The sequence below is a fragment of the Brachyistius frenatus genome, unplaced genomic scaffold (assembly GCF_029030835.1).
Source record: "Brachyistius frenatus isolate BFR_SWC_R1_liver_20210118 unplaced genomic scaffold, ASM2903083v1 Contig_8, whole genome shotgun sequence".
Taxonomy (NCBI): Eukaryota; Metazoa; Chordata; class Actinopteri; family Embiotocidae; genus Brachyistius; species Brachyistius frenatus.
This window is the reverse complement of record NW_027210607.1, coordinates 3,337,821-3,365,271: the sequence shown is the minus strand read 5'-3', so window position 1 is coordinate 3,365,271 and position 27,451 is coordinate 3,337,821. Positions and strand designations below refer to the sequence as shown.

The 27,451-nt window shown below is 39.5% G+C and overlaps 2 protein-coding genes across 5 annotated transcripts in view; one reads left to right on the top strand and one right to left on the bottom strand.

Moving 5' to 3' along the window:
• blnk (B cell linker) overlaps nucleotides 1-27,451 on the bottom strand; it is a 45,352-nt gene that overhangs the window by 9,207 nt on the left and 8,694 nt on the right. The window contains exons 2-26 of one of the 4 annotated variants that reach the window (XM_069689910.1): nucleotides 25,947-26,073; nucleotides 22,371-22,537; nucleotides 22,033-22,095; nucleotides 15,120-15,166; nucleotides 12,218-12,283; nucleotides 11,069-11,115; nucleotides 10,512-10,555; nucleotides 10,315-10,423; nucleotides 9,972-10,075; nucleotides 8,942-9,011; nucleotides 8,707-8,790; nucleotides 7,077-7,102; nucleotides 6,954-6,982; nucleotides 6,336-6,392; nucleotides 6,179-6,206; nucleotides 6,014-6,065; nucleotides 5,771-5,831; nucleotides 5,645-5,672; nucleotides 5,452-5,482; nucleotides 4,966-5,041; nucleotides 4,792-4,820; nucleotides 4,630-4,685; nucleotides 4,446-4,529; nucleotides 4,197-4,352; nucleotides 776-2,265 (exon numbers count right to left, since the gene is read on the bottom strand). In XM_069689910.1, coding sequence (XP_069546011.1) covers nucleotides 2,149-2,265; nucleotides 4,197-4,352; nucleotides 4,446-4,529; nucleotides 4,630-4,685; nucleotides 4,792-4,820; nucleotides 4,966-5,041; nucleotides 5,452-5,482; nucleotides 5,645-5,672; nucleotides 5,771-5,831; nucleotides 6,014-6,065; nucleotides 6,179-6,206; nucleotides 6,336-6,392; nucleotides 6,954-6,982; nucleotides 7,077-7,102; nucleotides 8,707-8,790; nucleotides 8,942-9,011; nucleotides 9,972-10,075; nucleotides 10,315-10,423; nucleotides 10,512-10,555; nucleotides 11,069-11,115; nucleotides 12,218-12,283; nucleotides 15,120-15,166; nucleotides 22,033-22,095; nucleotides 22,371-22,439 — 1,533 coding nt within the window. In that variant the 5' untranslated portion in view covers nucleotides 22,440-22,537; nucleotides 25,947-26,073 and the 3' untranslated portion in view covers nucleotides 776-2,148. Of the gene's footprint in view, nucleotides 1-775; nucleotides 2,266-4,196; nucleotides 4,353-4,445; nucleotides 4,530-4,629; nucleotides 4,686-4,791; nucleotides 4,821-4,965; nucleotides 5,042-5,451; nucleotides 5,483-5,644; nucleotides 5,673-5,770; nucleotides 5,832-6,013; nucleotides 6,066-6,178; nucleotides 6,207-6,335; nucleotides 6,393-6,953; nucleotides 6,983-7,076; nucleotides 7,103-8,706; nucleotides 8,791-8,941; nucleotides 9,012-9,971; nucleotides 10,076-10,314; nucleotides 10,424-10,511; nucleotides 10,556-11,068; nucleotides 11,116-12,217; nucleotides 12,284-12,728; nucleotides 13,195-15,119; nucleotides 15,167-22,032; nucleotides 22,096-22,370; nucleotides 22,538-25,946; nucleotides 26,074-27,451 lie in introns of those variants that run through there. The other 3 variants (XM_069689911.1, XR_011310571.1, XR_011310570.1) reach the window with 3 other exon arrangements.
• The window catches only part of dntt (deoxynucleotidyltransferase, terminal), an 88,378-nt gene continuing 87,160 nt past the window's right edge, over nucleotides 26,234-27,451 (top strand). Inside the window, exon 1 of the mRNA XM_069689915.1 lies at nucleotides 26,234-26,431. Within this exon, the coding sequence (XP_069546016.1) occupies nucleotides 26,238-26,431 (194 nt within the window). The 5' untranslated portion in view covers nucleotides 26,234-26,237. The remainder of the gene's footprint in view (nucleotides 26,432-27,451) is intronic.

The window sequence follows — 27,451 nt, the reverse complement described above, 5'->3', positions numbered from 1 at the left end:
TTAGCCTTTATATGCTTTCTTTATGCTTTTTCTGCCATTAGAAGATGTGTACATTTTCTTTTTGTATAAACTCCAAATTATGTTCAAATATATTATTATCTGGAAGAGATATATTTTCATGCAGTGGGAGCTGATATCCCTGAAGACACGATTAATTTGAAAAAGTAATCCTGTGTTTTGTGATGTCGATGACACGCTGATGAAATCATTTCTTAACAAATATAGATTTTTTTTTTCAACTTAAAGAGGTTTAGATGATTTGATCACGTGTTTGCTTTTTCCTCTTATTTGACTTGAAATGATAATGTTATCTTTTAATTGCACTATGAAAGGAGGGTTTATATTTCCCGTTACCTCACCTTATCAGGCCGAAGCCGATGACAATCTCAACCAGTGTCCTACTGTGGCTCAACATTTGTCTGTGTGTGTGTGTGTGTGTGTGTGTGTGCGCGCGTGCGTGCGTGTTCGTGTGTGTGTGTGTGCGCGTGTGTGTGAAGGACCATTGGTTAAACGTACCTAAATTGTGCACAAATTCCTGTTTCAATGAGTGTCAATAATTATTTTTAATTCAGAAAAAAGTTTTGTAAATGTACATAGTCCCACTGGAGGTACTGTAAAATATGACCTGAGAAGTTTCACCAAGTGCCTGGGAATTATCCATATGCAACAAAATGTGCACCAGTATGATAGCATTACTTGTTGAACAGAGAATAATTGAAAGTGTTTGTCACTTCCTGGTGACATTTTGTGGAGACTGAAGATATGAGCGGAGCTCTAAAAGGCAAGAAAAGACTTTTATTAAAACAAAATATACAACCTTGTTTTTTCGCTCCCCAAAGACGCTGTCATAAACTTTTGTCTACCTGCTTCTTTCTGCTAAAGCAACACTGTTTCATTCCTTTGCATTAATTTCAATACACTGTTTACTGACTGAGCATTAAAAAAAAACAAAAAAAAACATTGAATAAAACACAAGTTAAAAATTCTTCTGGAGTCGGTGCTGTTTCAGCTCTGCATTGCCAGCAGTGCAGACGTGTCCGGCTTCCAGTCCTGCTGACAGGACCGCAGGTCAACGGTGAAGGAGGAGAAAAGCACCACATGACGGGTCTGTTGCTCTGGCACTACAGGTGCTTTCGGAGGGACTATTTCACTGTTCTAAGGACGATGGGCGGGGTTTCCCCTTTTTTTTGTTGAACCTGTGCTGTCTGGGTCACATAATCCCTTAAATCCCCGCTGCTGTGTCCTGAGGAGGTTAAAACACACCTGTGATTCAGTTTGAATCTGGCTGCTGTGTCTGCTAGAAAACACCTAAACTTCTACTGCAGATGAACAAATGCACAACAAATCATTTTAGGAATCCCAAAAATGGCAAATATTTAGCCATGTTTTTGAAGGCAACACAAAAAAAAAAATATAGCAAAGTTATAAAATTGTATAATTAAAGGTGTCACATCTCCCTTATTTCATTTTTGATGCAAGAAACAGGGTTATTGATCACCACAGTTTAACCTAAGCTAATTCTATATATTTGACAGTACTCATACTACAGTAGGCAGAAATAAAACAAAGTAGAAAATGTCTGAACATGATGTGACTGAAATATTTACAACATTAACTCAGTAATTATCACAAGCGGGGGACACGTGTTGTGTCAAGATAAAGCTCTCAGAAAAAAAAACCTCAATTTGTATCACGAGAGGAACTATTTTTCCTTATCAGTGTTGCATTGTGTCAAACATCACTTTTCAGGATGACAACCTCAATAATCGTACACACAGCAACACTTATGATGTAATTATTTGCTCATGTTGATAAATAATGTGAACAGCATAGACAAGATAATGATAACACTGCTAATTTGTTGCCTCGGTGCATGCTGGGAAGCCCTCAGACACGCCTGCTCCCATGTTGATGAGGTTCTCTTCCACACCTGCGTTGGACACAGCAGTCAGGTCTGGATTAGCACACAGCTGCTTTTGAAACCCCTGAAACTTCAGGTGTTAGTTGGACCCGTATTAAACCGCAGTTGAGCGACTTGGATGCTAAGTGACAGAGCAACAGGCCCAGTGGCTCCTGCAAAGAGTGGTCTGACAGTACACTGGGATGTACCGCTCCAACCACTCCACTGTCCGCCATCAGTGAGGTCATCTAGGGCTTCACAGGGTAGCACAACTTGGTGGCGTCCTTGGAGTTGCTCTGAGTGTCAATCAGCACCAGGGGATTCTTCTGGTGGTTCTCAATGATGTGGGAGACGCTGCTGAAGTACTGAATGTAAAAAAGAAAGAAAGAAGAAGAACGCATCGTTAGCGTGAAGAAAAACAAACAAACGGATGAAAACAGGTGACGTTGTTGCTTAAAACAAATGTGCAATTATACAATCATATTCATCATCATTTTTCTGCCTTTAAGGATTTGTGCAAATTTAATTAATAAAGCAGTCCACTTCCTGATTGGATAACCCAGTTACAAGCAATTAAATGGGAGAACACTTTTTTTTAAAATATCTTATTTAAAGTTCAAGCTGTGTTCGGTATTTCACTGCCTAGGTCTGGCATAATTAAGGGAGAACTCGGGTAGGACCACAGGGTTGGACGGATATCAGCCTTTTTCTAAAAATTGGAAATGGGCCTTTTGCACCTGTCACATGTCACCAGAGGCGGCGCCAGGGAGCAGCTTGAGGGTGCTTCACCTTTGACCTAACCCACTTCCTGTGAGCAAGTTTTTTTTTGTCTGTCAGTAAATTGGTAATTTAGCATTAGCACCACGGTTGTGTCATAACGATTTAAATCTGAAACAAAAGTGATTGTGAATCCTGCAGCGCTCATACAGGTGATGTTAATAGGTGTTCATTAAGTTGGTGACGCAATGATAGAAGTCACTGACCAGCGCCAATAAAGCCGAGGACGGACATGAGAAAGGAGCCTGCGATTATAAACTTCCCAGAGAGGTCCCAGGACGATACTTCTTAAAAATATCTGCAGAAAAGTTTTAACTAAAGATGAACGGATTCATATGCGAGCAGTTTTTGAACCGAGAATCAGCAGTGTTGGCTGAAAACACTCAGACCGAGAGCCATTGATGCCTTCGCAGTCGACCACAGCAGCAGACGACCAGACGTATCGTTTTATGAAGGTATCGTATCGTAACGGTGAGTGCACATTTTTTCCCCGTTTGGTCTAATATAAATTTAATGTCCGATGTCTATGTACACTCTTGTGTGTTTGTTAATTGCTGCGCATGTGCAGGTCCTGTCCATGGAGTATCTGTGTGAAAGCTTACGTTCAGAGGTGTGTTGTTTACGTAGGCATATGGCACGAGGTGATTTGTGGCAATTCTGGCTTGCCATAGAATTTTTTTAATTTTTTTTTTTACATACTTATACCTTTACTGCCTCTATTTTTATTCTGGAATTTGTATTGCTTTTGCAGTATCTTCTATGCTGCTGTAACAAAAAAATGTCTCCTTGCAGGATCAATAAAATATATCTATCCATCCATCCATCCATCCATCATCCACATCCATCCATCCATCCATCCATCTGTCTATTGAAAGTAGAGGTGTGAGTAACACAAATAATGTCGAATAAATTACATTTACTTGCCTCAGCTTTACTGTCCGAGTATTCCGTATGCTGGCTCGCTTTCTGTGCCTGATGTCACATACTATTTACTAAAGTATATCATATATTTAACTGTATCGTTTGTCACACTACAGTGCGACTTATTTACTGTTTGCCACATTATTTGGTGTTCAAATGTGAATGTTATGACCTATAATTTATAGAGCCCTCAAATACCTAGTATCATGGTCCATGACATGTTCACTGCAGTCCTCTAACAATCCCACAATGCAATGCATCACGTCTTCGTACAGCTGTCAGTAATGATGCAAAATGACTCATCTCATGCGTGTCCAGCTACAGTCACGCTGTCATGGCTTACTGGGGATCAAATGGCTCCATTTTGGGATGGCAAAGAGCGTTTTGTAAAGCAATGTAGTAATATAGTTGAACATAATTCAGAACTATGCATTTCATGTTTCAATTCAATTGTCCAATATGTCTCCGTTTGTTTACTCTATCTAATTAAGGATGGCCAGGATGTTACCCCACCCTGGTTTACACACATTGGACAAAAGCAATCACAGCCCCCTTTATAAACAATGAAAATGAGACAAATAAGAGTACCCCGCTGTACCTCCTCTCCTCTCTTCTCTCTTCCCAGAGCGTACTGCTGAGTGCTCGGTATGAAGCGGATCGGGATGTTGTACACTCTGCACTTGTAAAACACCACTAAAGTATAGGGCTGATGCACATCCTGACCAGAGCTCTTCCTCACCATGAACGCGCCGTCCTAAAACAGAAAATGCTCACAGTCACACCCAGCAGGGATTTATGGGAAATAATCCAGATGCTGCTCAGTTTGAGGAGCAACAAAGATTCTCACTTTATTTGAGCGAAACAAGACCTCGTCAGCAGCCCTGCGGTCACATGCGGTGGCATACCAGCGTTTCTTATAGACGCCTGCAAGCTGAAGAAGAGTGGAGGTCAGACTTATTTCAAACCGTTACTCTTGTCACAAAAGTTTATTTATTTATTCATCTTTACAGTATTATTTTGTCAAAGCACACCTGATCTGGGTCTGTTGATCCATTTTCAGCAGAAACACTTCCTCTCTCAGCTGGTTCTGGGATGACAAACATGATCATTTGTCTCACTTCATGTTAAAAGTACAAAACCGCTGTGAAATGGCTGTTAACCGGCTTTGAAACACAAGAAGGAGCCGCACTTACTGGGGGAGGTAAACTGTGGAAGAGGAATTCTGCCAGCAAACACAAGAGTGCACAGTAAATACACAAGACAAAGCTGGGATTAAAGGCAATTTTCCTCATCTGAGCAGCTCTAGAAATGTTCATATGCAGCATAAATAAGATGCACAGTGTAAAACTGTACGTTGCACTTCTTACTTTGGTCGTTTCAAGTCCAATGTGAAAGCTTTCGGAGGAGGTTTCGGGTTTGCATGAACGGCTGGTAGCGTTCGGCCTTTTGAAAATATAGACAAACTGAAATTAGCCTGTTTGCTGTTTAGTCACAAAGTGAAGACAACATCCTCCAACGAAAAATATAAATAAGTCTTTAAACTAATTCAGGGCTAACACTACACTTTTAATGTTCCCTTTTAACTGGAAAATCTGTAAATGATGACTTCTATTTCAATTTAACTGATTAATGTGCATCAGTAAGCACTCCTCTGTACGTGCAGCATATGTATGTTTGTAATTAAATCATCATCGGATAACAGAGGAATCCAGAGCAAAGGAAATGTGTGATTTAATCGTGTTTTGGGGTAAAACTTCATTTATAGAAGTAGACGGCACTAATCGGCTGATTGTCCTGTTTATTAAATGCTCAATCTGAGATGGCTCAAAATGTGAGTTCAGTTAAACACTTACTTTCAAATTCCCTTGGTTTTAAATCAGGCCTCTGCAATAGAAGTCATGTTTAATGGTTTTCGGCAACACAAAAATAAATGTTCAGACGTACATTTTTTTTAAAATGAAATGTGAGTCAGTTAAATACAGTAAGCCAATAAAGTGCTGTATTTTGGCATTGTGTACATAATTTTTCATTAAAAACCACTCCTACCAGCCCGAGAGGTGGTTTTGGGGACTTCCTGAGAAAAATGATGAAAGGATCAGACACTCAGTTATTCTTTTCTTTAAATTTAAATCTTAATTGTCTAGAAATGTGAAAATATTAAAAGCTGCTTACTCTTTGGGTAAAGGCCTGGGTAGACGTGGAGGAGGACCCTCTGCAGGTGTGTCAGTGGAGCCTAGAGGGACACACAGTGCAGTTATACAGTAAGTGCGTGTTAAGATCCAGTATGTTGTCAGCTTTGATTAACAGCCCCATGTTGCCTCGCTAGCCTCTAGATGGCGCACCATGCGGGAGTAATTCATGATTGTGATCCTTCTGAACACATTGTTCAGAGTAGTTTTTTGATTTGATACTCACTGTCTTCTGGATCACAGATTTCATATTCGTCGTCACCTGTGGGCTCCTGAACCTGCAAAATCACAAAACCAACACAAGTCAGCGTCGCTTTAAATGTGCAGTGTTTGTTGAATCGCAGCAAAACCCAGATTTGAAAAGAAGTCTTGCACATTTATCATTACTTACAGGAATGGGTGATCGTCTCGCGTTCAACCTGAAAAAGCAGACAAGCAATACAAAAGCTATAAAAATTGTCTTACGACAGGCTGAGAGAGTTGCACTCTAAATATAATTATTTTTTGTAAATGCTGATGTAACTATTATTGAACATTGTCGGCCCTACCTGGGGCTGGGTTTCGGGGTTAAAGAATGGGACTGTGTTGTGCGGATGGGACACAGTCTGCAAGAAAGATGCAAGGAAATGGATGATTGGTTTCAGATTGTCTTCAATTATTTCTGAAATACTCTTATTTTATACTGGAGACTGGTGGAGGAAGTTTTCAGATCCTTTACTCAAGTAAAAGTACCAGTAGAAGAATGTACAAATAAAGTAATGTTTTCAAAAATCACATTTAAATAAAGTAGCATCATCATACACTTGGATACATTTTCCAGATTTAGACATTTAAACAGTTTCACCACTTTGGGGCTTAAAAGAGTAATTTAAATCATCAAATTCATTAGGCAATTAATTAAGACATTTTAAAATGTCCAAATAGGTTGAGAAATGATAGTTTAGAGTTTAACCATGTTGTATTTTATAAAATGTATATGTTGTACTGTATGATTGCAATATCAAGTCAAAGTCTCAAGTGACTGTCAGGTAAATCTAGTGGACCAAAAACTGCAATATAACTATCTCAAAGTTATCAACATGTAACACTACCTAAAGTCCACCACAGATGATGTATATGGATCCAGCTACTTAAATGAACCTCAGTCAAGAAAATCTCAAACTGACCTGCTTGCTGAAGGAGTTGAAGTGCTCGCCTGTAAAGATGACATAAAATACAACCAATGTTCGATTCCATATAAAAATGTATCTTACAAAAAAGCTATAATTGGTGTTATATGAACAGCCTACCTCTTTGTCAGGGACTTCATAAAAGTCTGAAAAATACCCAGAAGACAAATTAGACATGAAGTAGAACCACAACAATCTCTTTGGTGCTGGATTGTGTTGTTTTTACGAGTCTTCAACATACTGTGGCGTGGCTTTCTCTTATTCTTATGTGTCTGTGCATTTGCCTATAAGCTGTTACAACAAACAGAATGGAGGCCTCCTCTTTCCCCCTGTCTTAGTCCTGCATGGCTTTGAGGAGGGTACTGTTGGTAAGTCCACCGCTTTATTCCACACTTAAGGAAATCAGATGGATTACCATGAAAGTATGAAACTAACTGTCATGATGGATAGATAGGAAGTTATTGCTAATAAATAACACCAAAAATTCAGGGTATTTGAATTTGCTAGTAATTTGGGGTGAACTGATCCGTTGAGTAAAATAGAAAAAAGTTGACTTAAAGTCCTATTATGCAATAATACCCCCAAAAAACAATTAATGATAATTAATGACAAAATATTTGTTTATTTATGACTTCCTAAAAATGAAAACTTCTATCCATGTGCAATCTTCATTTATCTAACAACATACACTCATGGTACAGTCAAATGTTTTTTCATTGTTCTTAGGCAATCTGATGTGTGTTGGTTGTTACATTAATGATTAGAAAGGTCAAATTATGTAAAAAAGTTACGAGATGGCATCAATGTACTATAATGTGACCGCTGCAAAGACCCTGCTATGTGAAATGGAAAAATCGCCGTAATATAACACCTGACGTGACAGAAGAAATAGGTAAACAGATTAGACTTTCACTAACAGAAAAATAAAACCATCCTGACAGCTGTGATGGAGCTCACTACTCAACCTGATGGTGGCCGCTGGGTAACAAATGATTTAACTGTCGCTGATAAACTGTGACTCTGTGGCGGCTCTATCGTTTGTCATTAGATCCTGACTGACCCTGTCTCCATCTCAGGGATAATTCTTTATAAGTAGGTAATTATGTTAAGTTCTGTTGTTCTTTGGTGTGAAAATGTGCTCATAAGGATCCTGCTGCTGTCTGAAGCTGCAGATGTTTAATAAACTCAGAGCAAAGACTCCAACAAACAAGAAACAGGAAGCAACAAACTTTAGGTTCTGCCTAAGATTTGTCAAAACCTTGATTATATTCATGACTGGAGAATCTCATTAATCAGATCTGTTAGAGATTCTGTGCTTATCACAATAAAGTTGTATTTTATAGACATTTCAGTCTATATTAGTAGTAATGGTAACCAGAAGGAATGTGACATAGAGCAAAGTAATTGAGGCAAAACTCAACATACATGACAGGTGTTCTGGGATTTTTGAAAAGGTATGTGTGTGTGCCAATGAAGGACCAACGTTGGTGCTGAAATGTGATGTTAAGACTTGGTCATGAGTGCAGAGAAAGTCTGTTTAAAACTACATAACTTTTTTTTCATAGAGGGTGACTTTGAGGTTTTTCTTATTTGGGGTTAGATTTGTTTGGAGAGTTTGACAAAGACTCTCCAAACAAGCAGGTGTCTCACACAAAAGCATGAGCATTGTCAAACCTGGATTATGTGTTTAACGTGTGGTTTGATTGTAAAGTAGTTGCGTTGACCACTTGTGAACTTGTGTTGTACCCACCAGGACTGGGGGGACGCTCTGTTAAATGTGAGGGCAACATGGGACGCTCCCTCCCAGTTCTGTTACTGGTGCGCATCATCGGATCTGAGGAGAGTCATGGAAAGCATTATTGGCATTTGTTCATTAGTTGCATTTTACACTTTTAGTTGTGGTAGCAGTGGTATCGATATCTATGTTTTGATTTGACATGATGTTAAATAAAATGCTCAAGTGTTTCTCCCCTGATGTGTCTTACTGGCAGGTGGATTCTCTTCAGGTTCTACGTAGTTGTCTTCATCTGCAGCATCTGGATTTATGTAGTCTTCCTACAAAACAGCAAAGACAACATTACCTCACTCAGTGGAAGGTTACCAATAGACACGATAGGGCTGGGCAGTATTTCTACTTTATATGGTATATGCACTGCATAACCAGTTACAGTATGTATCCAAAGCAAACAAAAAAAAACCTTCAGTGACGTCAACTGTTGGTTTGAGAACAGTTGTCATGAAGCCTTGAGTTTGGATTTTGGCGGGCGCAATTTTGCTAGTCCCGAACGTTTTAGAGCCAGAAGTGACCATATTTGGAAACACGGGGGGGGGGGGGGAGCGAGAGGGGGATCTGATTTATCTGATAGGAAACCCGGCGATATTACGTCCTGCCCACCAATAGCCTTAACCTGACTGCACCACAGGCCTGTCAATCAAACAGACACTCCCCCAAAAACACATCTTTTTGAAGCTTATTTTCTATTTAATGACGGGATTATTTTCAGATGGACAGCCAGAAAATGAATGAGAAGGAGCGTCTTTAGCTTGAAAAACCAAGATAACTTGTGGAGAAATTTTATTGACAGAATTTTATGAGACTAGTTGAATGGAAGTCTATGGAGCCGGAGGACTTTTGGAGCCAACCTCTAGTGGCATTGGTGGTATTGCAGGCTAAGCCACTCCCGCATCGGCCTCATTTTTCAGACCCTGAAGCTACGTCCACTTTTATATACAGTTAACAGTCCAATGAAGCTTTGCTGGTTTGGCTCGCATGGGAGCTCAGCTCCCTTTTCACCAAAACCGTCCAGTACAACATCTGCTTTACTGCTGGTGCTGCACTGATCGGCCCATCAATCTCCAGCTCCTTCCCACCCTCAATGGTGAACAAGACCCCAAGGTACTTAAACTACCTCACCGTGTCTCGCTATTAAGCCTGAAAATATCGGGATATAATTTTTGGTCCATATCACCTAGTCCCAACACTTTAAATAAGGTGAGGAATCAAAGTTCCTTTACTTCATCACTCCCCAGGAGGGTCGGTTCTGGGGGCAGTTGTTTGGAGGGTTTATCCGGGCAGGTGGGCTTCCTGGGTGGGCGGCTGGGTCGGTTACGACAGCTGTCTGGAAAGGAGAAGCAGAAACAGAAACAGGACATTAGCATTTGCATGAAGCACAGTTCTGAAACCCCTTGTGTATTGTAGCTTTGGCTCAACAGTGTGTTTATCTCAATGAATAAATTAGAGGGAAGAGATGACTGCAATGAAGAACAAAAAAAAAAAGAAAGAAAAAGAATCGGATATACTTGTCATGGAAAAAAGGCAAGTTTTAGTTAAACAAAAAAGTTAAAAGATAGCACTGACCGAGATATTCCCCTCTTGGGAAGGAAGGAGTTGTGGTGAAGACTCTGTGGGTGGGAGGCGGCTCGTAGCTGCTGTCATCATCACGTGGGTCCTCATACATGTCATCGTCCTGAAAACAATGTACTTTTAATGTTTCAAAAGAATATCTCGGACAAAAACAACTGCTTGAATTACAGTTTACAGTTTTCCCAACTTACATAATCAGATTCAGACAGTTGATCGTTGCTTTCTCGGTTGTCATCTGTAAACACAAAGAGGGAAAAATAAACAACATTCAAAATTTTGATTTTATTAAACACAGCTTATTAAAACAAACTAGTAATAAATTAAACTGAGCAGATGTCAGAGCCTATTTCCTCATTTTAAAACAAAGCCTTGGCTTTCAGTGAGCATCTCCGTTGTGGTACCAGTGAAGCGTGTCTCTTCACCTGTTGCACTATTGAGTAATCTCTCGCCAAGTGACTTTATCAACGTTTTTATGATGCAATTTGCACAGATGTGTCAGATGATTAAGCGCAGAGTTTTTCTCAAACGAGCATGTGGAAAAAGGTGAAGGGATGTTCAACTGCCATGTTTTTTTTTATTTGTAAATTTGTCCATTTAAAAGACATGCAAGATTCCATCACCACAAAGTGTGAATTGGTATGGACAGCTGGAGTGATTACAGAGACCGATAACTCTTTCAATGTACATTTATGACATTTGTGTCAGAGAAATTCATCCCATTTTAACCTGGAACCGACTCTCTTCTTACCTCTGTAGTCTCTTGCAGGTACGTTAGGAAGTGGTTTGCCTTTCAGTCTGTTATACATAGAGAGACATTGACATCATCAGCAGGCAGTGATAGACGTGATTATTAAGACATGAACTTAAATTTAATCAAAGTGGAATTATTTGGCCACGGATGTTTTTGATTTTGCCTCAATTCATGTACTTCTGATAGTACACTTGGGTAGTGTGTGCATTTTGAATGGGTAGTGTTGTCTCTAATCACACACTGCTGTTTTGCACTGGAAAAGACCTTGACATTTGAATGCATCGCCCGCCAGCATATCTGCTAGCTTTGTTTGGTTATTCCACCTAAATATTAACCTGTTTTTGTGCCCTCTGTATCACACTCACAATAAACATTACAAGTGGTTTCTATCCACCAGCAGTATCAACACTTTTGTATGGACATGGTCTCTATTTCTTGACTCTTATGAGCACACCATCCAGGTAGGGCAGGGTACCAAACTTTGATACTTTTATGGCATCCACTAAATTGGTTTGGTAGTATACAGCATTGAAAAATGGACCTGGTATTGAAGTCAAGCTATTGGTACTGGTACCGAAGATTTCTGAACGCCATCCAGCCCTACATCCGGATACTCAGTTCATGCATGTTGTCACACTAGTCAGTGTGAACCCACCTTCACACTCAGAAAAGCAAGTGTATGTACGTAAGTAAGTAAATTGAGACACAGCCTTTGTCTGGTGAAAAAACCCACATCATTTGCCTGTAGCACAGCAGCCACCTGTGCGGATTATATTTAAACAGGCGCAGTTAGCATACTGATGTGCACATTTGCCAGATAGGATAAGCATAAATGGCTTGCGTAACACGTGTCAGTACCTATCCTTAAGTGTCTTCAGGGGACTCATTTCAGGAAAGGAAAGTGAGAGAACAGCCATCTGTTTTGGTTATTTTTGGGTTGTGTGTCTCTCGCTTTTCCAACGGTTGTGAAAGAGGAATTGGCACTGATGCATATACACAAACCACATGGAGAATTTTTAGATCAGTAGACTTCTCACTATCCTTCTTGAAAATAACATGAAACATATATTTATACTTTTACTGCATATTTACACAGGTTTTTTTTTAACCTTAATATTGGCATGTAATAGTAAAAATCTGACCAACCTTCTTAGTTTATTGAGTAAACTGCCATCATTTTTCCGGATGTCTTGAACAATCTTCTGAAGCTGCCTGGAAAACACACGTCGAAAAAGTATTACAAGCTAAATCACAGTTTTTAGACATCTAGTTTGGGTTATTTTTCAGCTTTAAAATGGATTTTGAAAAAACACTCTTGTATTCCCATCTGTTACTCCTCATATCCTCTTGAATTTTCTATATCACCACTTTTCAGACTGGGTTTATATCGAATTTGTATGTGTATACAAAGCAACTGTCTGGTTATTCATCTTCAATGCAAATAATGAAATTATTTTTTTTTGCCAAAGTTTCACCCGTTTTCTTGCTTGTGAAAAAAAACTTACAATACAGTGCTTTTACTGACATCATACAGGATCAAATAAAAGAAATGCGGTTTAGTTTTTGTGCACTGTACCAAATATACTCACTATTAAGTAGATAATAAAAATTATTAGCTGTATGGGTTCACAAGTTGAAATAAAACTCAACTCCTTACCGGATCTTTGCAGTGGCAGGAGCAGCCAGTTTACTCAATGTATCCATATTCATGTTTAATCCAAGAGTTTGCATGTTGGGGCCTCATTCCTCTCACACATTAACTCTGTACTGCCATTTTGTATGCAGAATAGTAAATGAGACATACGTCTTTGTTATAGAGGGGAGGGAGTTTGTTTTTTCTGGCCCTGGCAGAAAAATCACTTCTCTTTTCCACTCCCTTTGTTCAGCGACCACACTTTCTGTGAACCTCTTGCACTATACTGTATCTCTCAACTTTCTTAAGTACCGCCCCTCCATACACAGATAATATTTATAGAGGTGGCCTTCAACATTTTTGATCACCAACTGACCCTTGCCACTATTAAACTCAGAAATGTCTCCACCGACTTTGGTTTCATAGCATTTTATCATCTGCAAAAAACTGCACCTCTGTTTTAAAAGCTTATTTTCTCAGAGATATTAGCATTTTTTTCTGTTGATGGACACCCCTTTCACACAAAAGTCAAGTATTTAAAGTATTACCTCTTTGTGGATGTAAGTTTACTGTCAGTGCATTTAATAGATGGTTGTTTTTAGCTTTAAAATAATGGGTCATAATGAGTCATGGTAAAAAAATGAATTGGAGGCATTTTCTGTTGGATGAGCAGGAAGATAAACCACAACTGTACGTGTCTGATTTAACCACGAGGATTTTTTTTTTTTGCTAAGCGTCTAAATGTCTGCTTTACATTTGAACACAGTGGAAGAGGGGAAATGAGGAAGCTGTGTGGCGAGAACACCACTGACCAGACTAAAGGACTTGCAAAAAAGCTGGTTTTATTCCTGGCTATGAGAAATAGCAGAACATGGGTGATGCATAGCAGTTTCTGTAGGTTTGTTGTGTGTAGCATTGACTTTTTACACTGAATTATGTCGACAGTGAACACCACTGCATACTGAGAGGACCTGTCTGTACTCTCCATGCTATAGAAATCATGTAACTTCCTGCTTCAACATGTGTATGATCAACCACAAGTAAACAGAAAATAAGAGGAAAGTAAGGAAGCTCAGGACTGGCAGGTTTTTACATTAACATTTGTAGTTGCCAAATATACAAATCACCTACAACTTGCCAACATTCACCCTAAGTGCCAATCAATTAAGACTAAATGGAACTATTAAACTTAAAACCTTTTTTATAAAATAAATAAAATCAGTGTAATCACAACACAGCATCACACCAAAGCATGTCACACACCCGCCAGTCCAAGAGTATACTGTATAAGTGTCACCTTTTGCTGCTTCGTCTAGGCCAAAAACTGTATATTAAAGTGGATTTAGCTTTCGGGTCTGTAAAGTGAGCCCAATGAAAAGTACCTTGTACTGTAAAACCACTGAGGGCTGCTTGGGGTCGGCTCCAAAAAGGTTCTGGCTCCATAGACACCCATTCAACTTCTATTATGAAATACAAAGTCAAAAAAGTCGTAATGGTGTCATTTGGTAAAGTCACTCCTTCTGATCAGTGTTCTGGTGGTCCATCTGAAATAATCTCATCATTAATTAGATATTAGGCCTCAAAAGGGTGAGAGTCCTGACCTCCTTCCTTTTTGGAGTCTTTCTGTCTTTGTACTTTGTCACATGATCTCCTTCTTTGACCCGGGTCATACATGTCATACATGTCTGTACTTTTTACTTGTAGGCGAGGCAAAACATGACATGGCATCCATGGGTTTATTACAGGCTCCTGTTTTTCTGCTTTTCCGATGATAATCTATTTTGTTATAATACATTCATATAAAATATCAAATATAAAAGTGATACCAATACACTACAAAAACTTTGCCTGTTTGAGTAATTCCAAGTTCGTAGTGTTTATGTGCGGCTCACACACACACGCATACACATGGGAATACGTGAACAGAAACATGCCTCACAAACAAGAAAGACACATGCAGATGAATGTGCAGGTGCAGTCAGGCAAAAAACTCCTCATACATCTGCACAAATACACAAATCCAGCTGCATGTTTATACAAGTACAAACCAGCTGCATGTATGCACACACTTGTAAACACACACAGACATATAATATACATATTGTAATTTTATTTCTGCACTTTTTCTTATTTTCAAGTGAATTTAGAGATTTTATTATTTAAAGTCGATTTAGTGATTTCACCTCTTATCATTTGGAATCCACTGCTTTGTTATGATCAATATATGTATGAAGATGATGATAAGTGATACTAAAAGGAGTTTTAGATTTTGTGGATAACTTTGCTGTTTCTGAAATGTTCAACTCAAATGATAGAAAATAAGAGAAGCAAAGAATTGATGGAGGGAGACAGGATGTGAAGAGAGGAGGGTCTGATCGACGGCTGGGATGACAGAAGAATCAAGGTGTTACTTACGGCTGGTGGATGAGACTAAACTTGCTCATGTCCCAGGCGGACAGGTTCTGAAAAAACCCATCAGAGAAATCAACTGTAAACACAATTGAAAGGATGGATGGAGGGAGGGAGGGAGGGAGGGAGGGGAGGTGGGGTGGGGTGAAGGACGACTGAGTTCACTGATGACTCTGATTCCTTGTAGCTGCAACGGCAAGGATGTCACCTTTGATATATTACATGCATCGGAGCAGAAGTGATGGGGAATGCACTACCACTTAGCAAACAGAGGATGGCAGCATCTCACTGAGGGCCTGTTCAGCAGCCCAGTAGTTGTATTTCTAAACTAAGTCAAAGGACATCATGGGAGCTGCGGGGTCAGAAATGGTCACAAACATTACATCCATGTATATTACAGAAACACAAAGGAGTGCTCCAGTCGGAGCACTGTTGGCGAGATACCGCCGCATCTCCATGGAGAAGCAGGGTGTTGCTGTCTTGCTTCGAGGCTCACTGATAATATGATGCTAAAAATTAGGTGTATCAAATCAAATCTTAGACGTCTTGTTGCTCATTTAATCCAGTAAGCGATTTACAAATACAATTCCTTAACCAACCGCACAAAGGACATTGAGTCTCCGAAAAATAAAGCAGAAATTTAAAAAAAAATGTTTTCTATGTTTTTGCCTGGTTTCCGTATTTGAAGAAAAGCTGCCAAACTTCAGGCTAAGCTTGCTTCTCCAAGCAAAAACACAACACCGCCATCCATGTTACACAATTTTCTAAATCATCAAACGTTTAAAAAAAAAAGGCTACCCTCTGTGTTGTCATTTTAAACATTTTTTTTGGTTGCATTTTAATGTCTGTGTTGCAGTAAGGCAATTGTGATACGTAAACGAAAGGGAAATGATTACCATAAAATATGCAACAAATCCTGCTAAATTATGTATTCCCCTCTTCATTCATAATTCATTGCTCCAGGTCGTTACATGCTCTGTCTCTCTTCTGCTTTAAATTTGCAGTATTGTAATGAAGATCCATGACAGCAAATGTTTGGGAAAGTTTGGAAAATTGTACGTTTTAGTTTGTAAGATGTCAAATGAACAAACAGAGAGAAGCTTGTCATAAGAGCATGAGGTATAGGTCGAACATCATTTCCATATGAATAATGTATGGCTGCCGCTTTTATGTGCAGAGTCTCCTGTGAAACAAGTGTAATGATGCAATGTTAAGATGCTAACTGTTGATTAAATAGTAGTTTTTCAAAACTGTTAATGATTTATATGAGTAATGCCACAGGGAGGGGTTAGTAATACAGCTCACACTACCTTTAGTGTGGGAATTTGGTGCAACAAAAAAGGATGCATTACCAATAAGCCCACAGCATAGCAGAAGCCCTTTAAGCAGAGCATGTGATTTAATCATTTGTAAATCAGATAGTGAGATCACTTTATATGAAAGGCTTTACCTCCTTCAAAGAGCTGAACCTTACCCTCACATATACACACTTGATCATCACACCGTCTTACAGGAGAGAAAAAAAAAGCATCTGTATAAAATCTGACTTAGCCTTTTGACACCGAATAAAATATCAAATAGTCCGCCCCAGTGGATACTCAGGCACTGCTCCCACTTTGAATTATTTATAGGAGTGTCTGTGCTTGTTCAAATGAGACACAACAGCTCTACAAGCTGCAGCCTCTCCCCTGCACAATAGATGTAGAGCCCTCAGTAAATGTAAAACCACACTCGATCACATCTAAATGCCTTACGTGCTTTCGCAACTTACATATAGTCCAGTTAACATATGTAACATATGTTAACTGTAATGTAATGTGTGTGCTAAATACAGAATGCTTTATCGGTCCTTGATAGACTTGAAGACATCATGTGCAGGATTTTTAATATTTTTAACATTGGTGCCATTTCGTTTAAGCATTAACAGACTAATGCTGTGTCTGAATTCACCCACATGTCCACTAATTCACTGCTTCTTATACGGAGGACCCTCAATAGTCATTAGTAAAGTGTGATTGCATTGAAGTCATTAGGATTCATCCTTTGGTTAACATGAACGTTTGTACCAAACCTCAGTGGTTTCACTAAAAAAGCAACAGATAGAACTAGAGTAAACCTCGGGTTCACCAAAGATAGCGCAATTGTTCCTCTGCAGAACACAAAAGTTTGTACCAAATTTATGGCAATCCACCCCATAGTTGTTGAGATATTTCTAACCTACCAACATTGACTTCCCTAAAGCTATGCCGCTAGTGTGGCTAACAACACATTTGGGCTGTGACATAGATTTCAAACTTTTTTGTTACTACACCTTCAACATATCCAAGTTGAGCCCTAACTTGAGCAATTGAAAAGATTCAATTGTCATATAAATATTCAACACATAGCCATGGTATCTATACAGCTACAGGTTTTTGGGTAGGAGTGTTGGAGACATGAGAACATTTGAGTTGAAATGAGTTTCATTTCACGATACAGAGAACAGCTTCCCAGCTACACGGCCACAAAATTACCTTTGGTTCTTTTACGGCACCTGCAGCAGGTCTCATGACTGTCATTAGGCTAGAGACTTTCTACATGTTCACAAATCTACACCGAATGTTTGGCGTGACAAGCTATATCTGGGTTGAGGTGTTTTTCTTCATTTTGTCTCTGGTACTTTTGTCTGTTTCCTCTTTTATCCATTACAAGGCGACTGTATTAAGACCTCATCTCTGTCAGAAATATTTGGTCTTTCTTTTAAAGTATGGCTCGTCTTGTTTTAATAAAACCTTCCTCATGCAGCTCATATAATTTGTATGTCCATATGCCTCTGTAGATGTTTGATACCAACAACAAAGTAATCATGTTATATATACAGCCTTAGACGTGTGCAGAGGCTGTCCTCTGTGACGGGCCTTTGTTTGTACTGTTGATGTAATAGGAAGAAGCTGAAAGTGACTTCCTCACACAGCCGCCACACACTGAGATGGAGACTGACAGTTCTTTTGATCTGCTACATATCTCTTTTAACCTGTCTCCTTGTGTGAGCGAATGTGACATCAAAAAGATGGAGATTACCTTTATCTACGCTGCGCTGGCTGACTGTCATTCCCATCCGTACTGTAGTGTAGAGCCGTCCGCCGCTCAGACAGAATTAAATTGTCTTTTTTTAAATGGTGAAGAGCTATCGGAGGTGTAATGTGAAGAAGATGCATTCAAGGCAGAGGCTGATGTTGTCTTATGAATAGCAGTTTAGATCTGCGCTGCCTGCTTACTCGTGCCTATTTACTTGAGGATTTCATGACCTTTGCTCCATCTACTGTATAGACATCACATGAATATGCAAAGTAAGCCAAAGGCAGTGCTCAGCAGCAGCGCTCTTGCTGGATGACATTCAGAGCCCACAGTACAGACCCTCTCTGCCCTCAGACACATGCTGAGCTCAAACACAACTACATGTTCCTTTTTCCTCTTTTGCTACATTTGTTTTGGCACACTGAGCAGCAATGAAGGCACACAGCTGCTCCAGCCAACAATGCATAGGTTTCAGGAAAAATATATAATACATTCACTGGAATGTGCCTCAATGGTTTTGGTGCAGAGACATACATGTAACGATCCATTTCAGACATATTTTAAGACGGATGGAAATGGTCGCTTTTGAATAATGTTTTATAGAATTAAGATGTCTCCTACTTCAGTGAAAAGTCCAGTCAGTGAAGATTATCCCCACACTTGTCTGAGTTGCATACTGGACCCTGTTTGGCTTCCAGATAATTGTGATGTCACAAAATACTGTTTCCACTACACACATGTCTTCAAATATGATTTAGGCTGACCAACGACAAATTAGCCCCCTTCAGAAAATAGAATAAAAGTAAAACAAATTCATGTAAATATCGGTTATGTTTCAGTCTGCTTTGTTACACAATGGTTAGGTTAGGTTAGGTTAGGTAGTTACTTTATTAATCCCCGAGGGGAAATTTTTTCAATGGTGATTCAACCTATTCTAAATAATTAAAACAGTGGCTGTTGTACAATAGAGGAAGCGGCATTTCTCTTGCCACAGGCAATTTCAGGTCATTTGTAAAAAATAGAAGAGGAACTGGATAATTACAATGAGCAGCAACTCACATGACGAGTAAAGAGCACCACCTACTGAAACCCACGGTATCAAAAGATAATTCTGGACTGATAAATGACTTTGTAGTAATTACTTTTTGGGCTAAAGATGTCAAAACATGGATCTCTGAGGATGCAGATTAAATATTAACAATGCCCTGTCGAACACACATGGGGAAAAACAAGGTACAAGGACTCAAGGACAAAGAGATAAATCACACTTACATTACTCATACATTGAGGGCTCTCGTTTTACAGTGTGCAGATCACATAATCCACCAGCAAACATATATTGTCACAACAGAACAGCAATGTCAACAGTTTTGTCAGCCTGTGCTCGGGAACAGTGGCGCTTTGAGCTAGATGCTAACATCAGGATGCTAACATTCCCACAGGGACAAAGCTAACATGCTCATTGTTTATAGGTTTAATTGTTACCATGCTCACAAACCAAGTTCAGGCTGTTATTATGCTAACATTTTCTAATTAGCACGAAACATAAAGTACAGCTGAAGCTGGGGATGGTTATATTATTCGTTTTGTAAGTCCCTGGTTGTACAAATTACTGATCAATTTGAAAATATGAGCTGAATAGTTTTTTAGAGAAAAAGGAAGGGGATCCTCAAAGTCATTGGCATGTATCATCTGGGAATGTCAGTGCAAAATGTTTGCAAATCATTCTGTAGATGTTGAGATATGCCACTTAATAGCTAAAAATGACCATCTGCTGGTGGGACAGAACCAACAGTCAGGGGATCACCTCTGGGGACCTTGAATATCGACAGCAGTTTTCAGCGCAATTCCTCCAATAGCTTTAGACATATTTCAATCTGAACTACAAATGTTAACCTCCTTGTTGCACTTGAAGAAAAGTTGGGGTATCACAAAGTCAGTATGATTCATCCTCTGAGGACACTGAATATCTGCAGCAAATTTCATAGCACGGCATCTAAAAGTTGTTGAGATATTTTAGTCTGAGCCACAAACGTTAACCTTGTTGCAGCATTTGAAGAACAGTTAGAGGATAATCATCCTCTGAGTACACTGAATATCTGTTGCAAATGTCAGGGCAATACATCCAAAGGTTGTTCAGATATTTCAGTCTTAGCTACACATTTTAACCTTCTTGTGGCCCTAGAGGACAATTTAGGGAGTCATAAAAGCGAGTATGATTCATCCTCTGAGGACACTGAATATCTGTAGCAAATTTCATGGCAATGCATCCTGTAGTTGTTGAGGTATTTGAGTCTGAGCCACAAATATTAACCTCATTGTGGCACTTGAGGAAAAGTTAGGGGATCATAAAGGTCAGCATGATTCATCCTCTGAGAACAGTTGCAGCAAATTTCATCCAAATGGGAATCCATCCAAAAGTTATTCAGAGATGTGAGTTTGGGTCAAAATGCCTTGCCTTCCATCGAGCCGCGCTACTAGCACGGATAAAAATCAAACTAAAGTCCACACAGCTCGAAATGTGAGCTGCGAAAATATGACTGGGAATGTTTGTCAGACTCTGCAGCCTTGAAGCTAGTTAAGCTGAAAGGCTGTGCAGCCACTCAATACAAGCATGGGTTTACGCGGGCTTAATAGAGCTCTGGTGTACTGCCTGGATCTGTAGCTGTAGGATCAATACACATACTGTATGTATATGCATTTTTCAGAGCTGTGCTGGAAACTTGCACATCAAAGCCTCAGCTCTGAAACATTCATCATTTTGACTGATAAAAATCCACAACGAGTAGATTTTGGGGGAGATAAGCCGGTGAGATACAGGGGAGCTATTTCAGTGATGCAATATCCCACCTAAAGTGGAATCAGCTCACGGTCAGTTAATAATGAATAGGAGAGATTGTTGGGCTCATTTACAGCGAGACAAGAAGAGTTTATTGTAAAAGAGGCTGCTAAAAGGGTGCACATAAATGAACACTTCTACAGTATGCAGGAGGTTTAACTGAAGTATTATTAAGATCCTCAAAACACTAAATATTAGAAAGTTATAAACCCACACTTCAGTTATTTGCTGCATAAAATCCTCTTTAAACAGTGTTCCCCCTCATGACTGAAGCAGATTTAAAGATTCTTACTTAAATAAGTGGAGATCACAGCTTCATCAGCCATGAGACTCTTTTCACGGCTCTTACACACTTCCAAACAGAGACACAGACAGTTTCTAGCTGCTCTCACTGTGCCTGTGTGCTTCTCAGAAACATCGGAAGGCCTCAGAGATTGTACACACAATGTAGGTGACGGAGACTAAAGCAATGAAAGTGACATCAAAGCAGAACTTGCAACAGATTTACTGACTTCCATATCAGGAAGGCCACACTGAGGAAGTGTGGGATGTAATGCAAGCGATCAAGTTTAACTAGTCATGTTTCATATCCTGTAAACTCTGCTGTTTCAACTTTGGAAATTTGCATTGCTGCAATACAACTTCAAAATCATGGTAATGCGAATTTTAAAGGATTAAGATTCAGTTATTATTTAAACAAAAGTGCAAACACAGACTGCAGACATTAAATGAAGGAGGAAAATGTTAAAATTTTAAACTGAGTTCACCAGTTTTTTTTTTTTTTGTCAAACTGGCACAAACAGCTCTAGGAAGTGTAATTATTGTGCTGTTTTTTTAATACCATAATCACAATAACAATAATTGCTTGGGAGGATTTGTCCATTTTGATGTAATTAGAATAACAAACCACAAACAACCACACTACCCTAATATGATTCTGAACGGATAAGTAGATTACATAACTGCAAAAGTAATTTCTGCAGAATTCAGGTAAAAATTTGAAAAATGTTAAGCAAAACTTACCAGAAGTCTGCGTCCATTAATTTTCAGTCTGTTTACAGTAGCAGCACATTCTTGCATTTCATTCTAAGGACAGGAAACATATTGATTTAGTTGTTTGTGTACATTTTTATCACACTGATTAAGTGCATTTAATTCTGGAAGTAGTTGTTATCCAATCACCTGATCTGATTTTAATACTTGTTTGAGCTGTATATACAGTATGTGTACAGATTACACGTGACTCCCAGAATGAACTACTGAACTGTGAAGTGATGGAGAAAATAGGTCAGCATGCCTCCTTGCTATCCACTGGTTTTCTGATAGTGTTGTATTTCTTCTCCCATGTTTCTTGCACTCACCTTGCTCAGAAAGAAGGCTACTTGGGCATGGTCCCACCCCTCGCACTCCTCTCTGGACGGCAGGTTCATTTCTGTCTCAACAGGGAACCTCTGAGCAGGAGTGTGCTTTTGGAAGTATAGTAATAGACTGACCTGTCATGCACGACAGCTCCAGCACACCAGCACAGCTTCAGCAGGGAGAAGTACACACGGGGAGGTCACCTCATTAAAACCAACACACATTATCCGTCTCCCTCGGCTTCATCCATAAGTAATGTGGCAATTGGCGGTATTTTCTCAAAATGTTTAAATTGTACCGGAGATTGCGTTGCGCCATCGACAAAAGGGAAGCAGGGACTTCCTCAAAGTCATTCTATATTAAAACCTTGAGAAACAAATGTGTCATAATAGTGGGATTTGGTTTTCACCTCCAAGCACAGCCATGCTTCATTTACCGTCAGACAAAGTGTGTAATTTACCACACATTTATTTTTATTTCAAGGTGGAACCTTATTTAAGTTGCGAGACTATGCAGATTCCAATGGAAAGCAAGGGGAAAGATTGCTAACAGCTGCACTCTCTCAAATGAAGGACATGTAGCAATATGATAGATAGATAGATAGATAGATAGATAGATAGATAGATAGATGAGTGTATCAATGTTAGTAAGGGCAGACAACTTGTGACTTGTGCTGCTTTCAAATGGAACTCCTGACTTAGCTTAGCATTAATACTTCAGAGTTAAAAAAATGTGTCTACAAGCACATTTAAAGCTCACACTGTATCTCATTGCTTCAATACAAACACAAAGTTGGAAGATAAAGTAGTGCGTGTAAGACATAATAAGTTAATCACCTGGTTGCAGCATTTAATGTGCAGGTATGAGAGTGTTATCAATCTAACTCTTGGCAATAAAGCTAATACGCATATTTCCACCATCACAACCTTCAGCCTTGACTTTGTAAAAGTTCAAGATACCATTCAGTGTAATCCTTATTGTCTACCGTATGTACAGTATGCATTTATGATTTTCCTTTATGCTTTAAAGATCTTTATGTTCATTGTGTTAATAGTGTTTAAAAGTAGTGTTTGATCATTCTTAAAAGTAACTGAAAACCTATAAACACAGCCGCACACTTCCTTAACACATGCAAATCAAAAAAGTACATCCAATAAACAAAAGGAGACCATTACTTCTCTTCATATCACTTTGGTTTGTTAGTGGGGTATTTCTATTATACAACCTTTTACTTTGTTCAGAAGCATTCTCAGTCTGAAATATTGAAGATACAAAACAGCAGCTCTTCAGCAAGAAAACTGGATAATAAGACTTACCTCCAGGCTGTGTTGTTCTTCTTTTATTTATTTTTCTATGCTCTGTTGGCTGTTGATTTTAAAACGTAGAAAGCATACTAAACATGGCACCTTATGGGAGCCTACATTCTCAAACCAATACTGACTGCTGGGAGCGTTCAGGCGTTGATGTCATCGTGGTGTTTCATTGTAAATATTCTGTCTATCTAGATAAAATCTGAGAATAAGACACTTTTTGGCCTGTCTCATTTTGCTTTTTAATTTCTTCTTCTTAAGAGGCTTAAAAGCTGCTCCAATCAATATTTTATATGAATGCAGGTAAAATACTACATAACCTAATTACTTTGAAGAGGGGTCTGTTTACATTGACAGAGCATCAGAAAAGCAGCTATCTCTACAACTGCCGTCACCTTTATGCAGCATTTTAGTGACTTTTAGGTAATCGTTTCAGTATTAGGTAATTGTTAGAGCCAGAAATTGTTTCTCACTATTGAATAAGTGGTTATCATAATACGCGTCCCAAATGCAAGGGCTAGTAGGCGCCTACTGAACCTGCAGGGTGTAACCTCTAGTGGGAAATATTCAGGTGTAGTAGTATAAAGAGTGACAAAGTCTGTAAGAAAGCAGTTTGGGGGCAGCTGGATGGATCAAACAGGACTTTCACCACGGCAACTGTGGTTTGTACCCTGTTAGGGTAAGTTATGGAATGTCTTAAAGGAGCAGTGTGTATTATTTAGTTGTATCTTGTGGTGAGGTTGCAGATTACAACCAACACAACACCCCTCACAGCTTTCCCACTGCTCAGGGAATTACAGGGAACATCAGGAAATTTTAAAAACTCTTCTCCAGACAGGGAAAGTTAGGGAATTTGATATTCTTTTGGGCCAAGTCATGTAATATCTGGGAATTTTGTTTGCATGTTTACATTTTAGTTTATATTTTCCAGCATTCAAAAAGAAGTATTGTCAGCAAAATTAACTTTAGGTATAAAGAAGAGTCTCATATATATCATTTTGGGATGTGACCATTGTTGTCTTAGATCATATTTCTTATCAGTTCACAACTTACTGACATTGTTTTCACCACAACCTGGGAACATGAGCGGCTGTAATGTCACAAGATATTATAACAAAGCAATAAGTTAAAAAGACTTTTAAAACATTTTAATTTCCGCCCTTTCTAAACTAATCTGAATATGTATGCTAATTGTAATTATTAGATTTTATTGTGCACCGACAGAGCTACTGAAGGAAGTTAGATGTTAAATTGGATTCACTGCACTTGCATTGATTGCTGCTGGCAGTGTTAGAGCCATTTGTCTTAGCAATGTTAGAATTTCTTTGGTCTCCAGTTTGGATGGGGGCCAGCACCCTCATCTACAGCTGAGTGATTGGGGGAGGGGGAGAGGGCTAAGGGAGGGGGTGTAAATAGTCAAACAATTAGTCGCGTCTGCCCTGTGACACCCGTTAACCCTCAGAACTCCATGCTAATGAGAGCTGTGTAATAATTTCTGTCTAGCAGACAGAAGCAAGGTGTGCTTATTAAAGTGATGAAGTGAACAGAGGCTATGGTAATTAGATGTAGAACCGAGGCCTCTAATGATCTTCTCCCCTTCGCCTAAATAAACAAATCATTCCTGTTTGGTCTGCTGAAGCAGATGCATTATTGTAGATAATTACAGCAAAGGCGCATTTAAACCTTTTCTTTCGCATTGTTGACTGCTGCAACAGAGGACTCAAAACAACAGGAGGCAGTGGCTTGTGTTGTAATTATTAAAGGAATAGATGAGTTCAGCAGATTAAATCTATTTCCAGTGTGCGTTCCTGACCATTGCATATGCAGCTATATTCCCCAGATAAATGCTCCTGATCGTCAACGGCTTGCATATACTGTACCTGTACGTGTGCAGAGGCCGTGTGAGAGTTTGTGGGCTCTCGGGGGAAATGCCCACAAAGGCTCACATTTTTTAGTCACTGAGCTAATTAAAGTGGGAGAGCAGATGGTACAGACTTGCTTCGGACATAATGAGACGGTGAGCGGCGAGATGAACCGGACATGGCAGGACAGCTGTGAGAGGTTTGCGAGGTGACCAGAATTCAGGCATCTCCCAGGAGTGGGGCTTCACTCCAGCCAAGAGAGTGCAGTCACAACTCCCTGAAAACTTTCTGTAGCTTTTTAAAAAGCCACTGTTTACTTCCTCCAAACACGTGTTTGCTGATCAACTTTTGCTGGAAGTGAATAAAACTACCCAACAGTGTGTTTTTGTTATCTTTTTTTTCTCACCTCCTCAATAGTTCTATCTCGGCAGGTGTTTTTTGGTAAACACCAAATCCTCGACACCTGTTGCCAGAGGCTTTTCCTGTCTGTCGACTCTTACCAGCTCTGCTCCAACCGACACCCTGTCCCACTGCTGGGGAAATGAAAAAAAAAGAGAGAGAAAGCTACAAGTGTGAAATAAAAAACAATTTTTTTTTCTCTGGATCGAAGTTGAGTTGCACATGACCACAGCGTCAAAAAAAAAAAATCACACAAAGCAGGAATTCCTAGAGGTGCAGACAGTTCCTCTCAAAAGAGATGTTTCACGCACCTATTGTGCCTCGTGCGAGGAAGAGGTCGAGGCCAGCGGAGGCCAGCGTTACCAGGCGTGCGGAGGTGAAGTTCGAGGATGTCAGACTGTACCTCGTGGAGAGGAAAATGGGCAGCAGCAGGAGAAGCTTTCTGACCGAGCTGGCCAGGTCGAAGGGCTTTATTGTGGAAGACGTCCTCAGGTTAGGAAAAAAACGTGACTTTTTGTCGTTCACAGGGCTAAAAGCTTTTCTGAATGGGGAGCTGAAGACACGCAGGAATGAAGGTCGTCGGGGGGGATGCAGGAGTAGTTTCAAATACCAGACAGGATGGCTTGACCTTGTGGTTAGTATTCAAGGGCTTTTTTGTAACCGTAGCGAAATGGAAGTTTAAAATAGTCATTAAAGGCCTGATTCGGTTTGGTTGTACTGTTGTGATCCTGAAATAAACATTTATTTATAGTCTGGAGAAGCAGTTAAAAAATTATGTAATGAAAATCTGTGCACAGAATTTTGGATTTAAGTAAAACCTAGACTTTGATCAGAAACGACTGATCAGGCTCGAATAAAAAAGATGCAAAGACACTATTGGGGAGTTCTTGAGTGAGATATTCAGGGTTACTCTGTGCCATTTTTTCCCACACACTTCCACCCATTTAACTTTTTTCGAAGTTATCTTCCAATTAGCTAATTAGAGAGCCACTATTGTCTCGTGAATAGTTAACTACGAAGGGTGAGGGCATCGATACTGCCTCTGCTTCACCTTAGAGAATTTCATTTTGGAGCCATAAGTCACAGGTCCTACATTTAATATGTTTAAAGGCGGGGAAGAAATTGGTTAAACCAGCCGCAGCGAGAAAACTACAAACATTAGAGGAAAGGCAAACTTTTTTAACGAGTTTGGCGAAAGTTTTTCGTTAAGTCACAATAAGGAAGAGCTGTGTTGTGAGCTTACGACGGTGAGTCATCTATTGTGTGGTAATTATGGAAGCAGTACGGCTTCATTTTTTCTGCGTTGAAAGTATCTTTAAATCCCAAACTGTGAGCGCAGCAGAAGACCTCTGCTTGACACCAGCAATGCCTCAGTCAGGCTCCTGTGGGGCCATGCAGGGACATTGTTGACGCAACCTCCCATTGAAAAAAAAGAAAAAAAGTTTTTGAGGCTGGGCAGGTGGGGCTCAGAGTTTGAGCTTTTCCTGTGAGTGTGTGTGTGTGTGTGTGTGT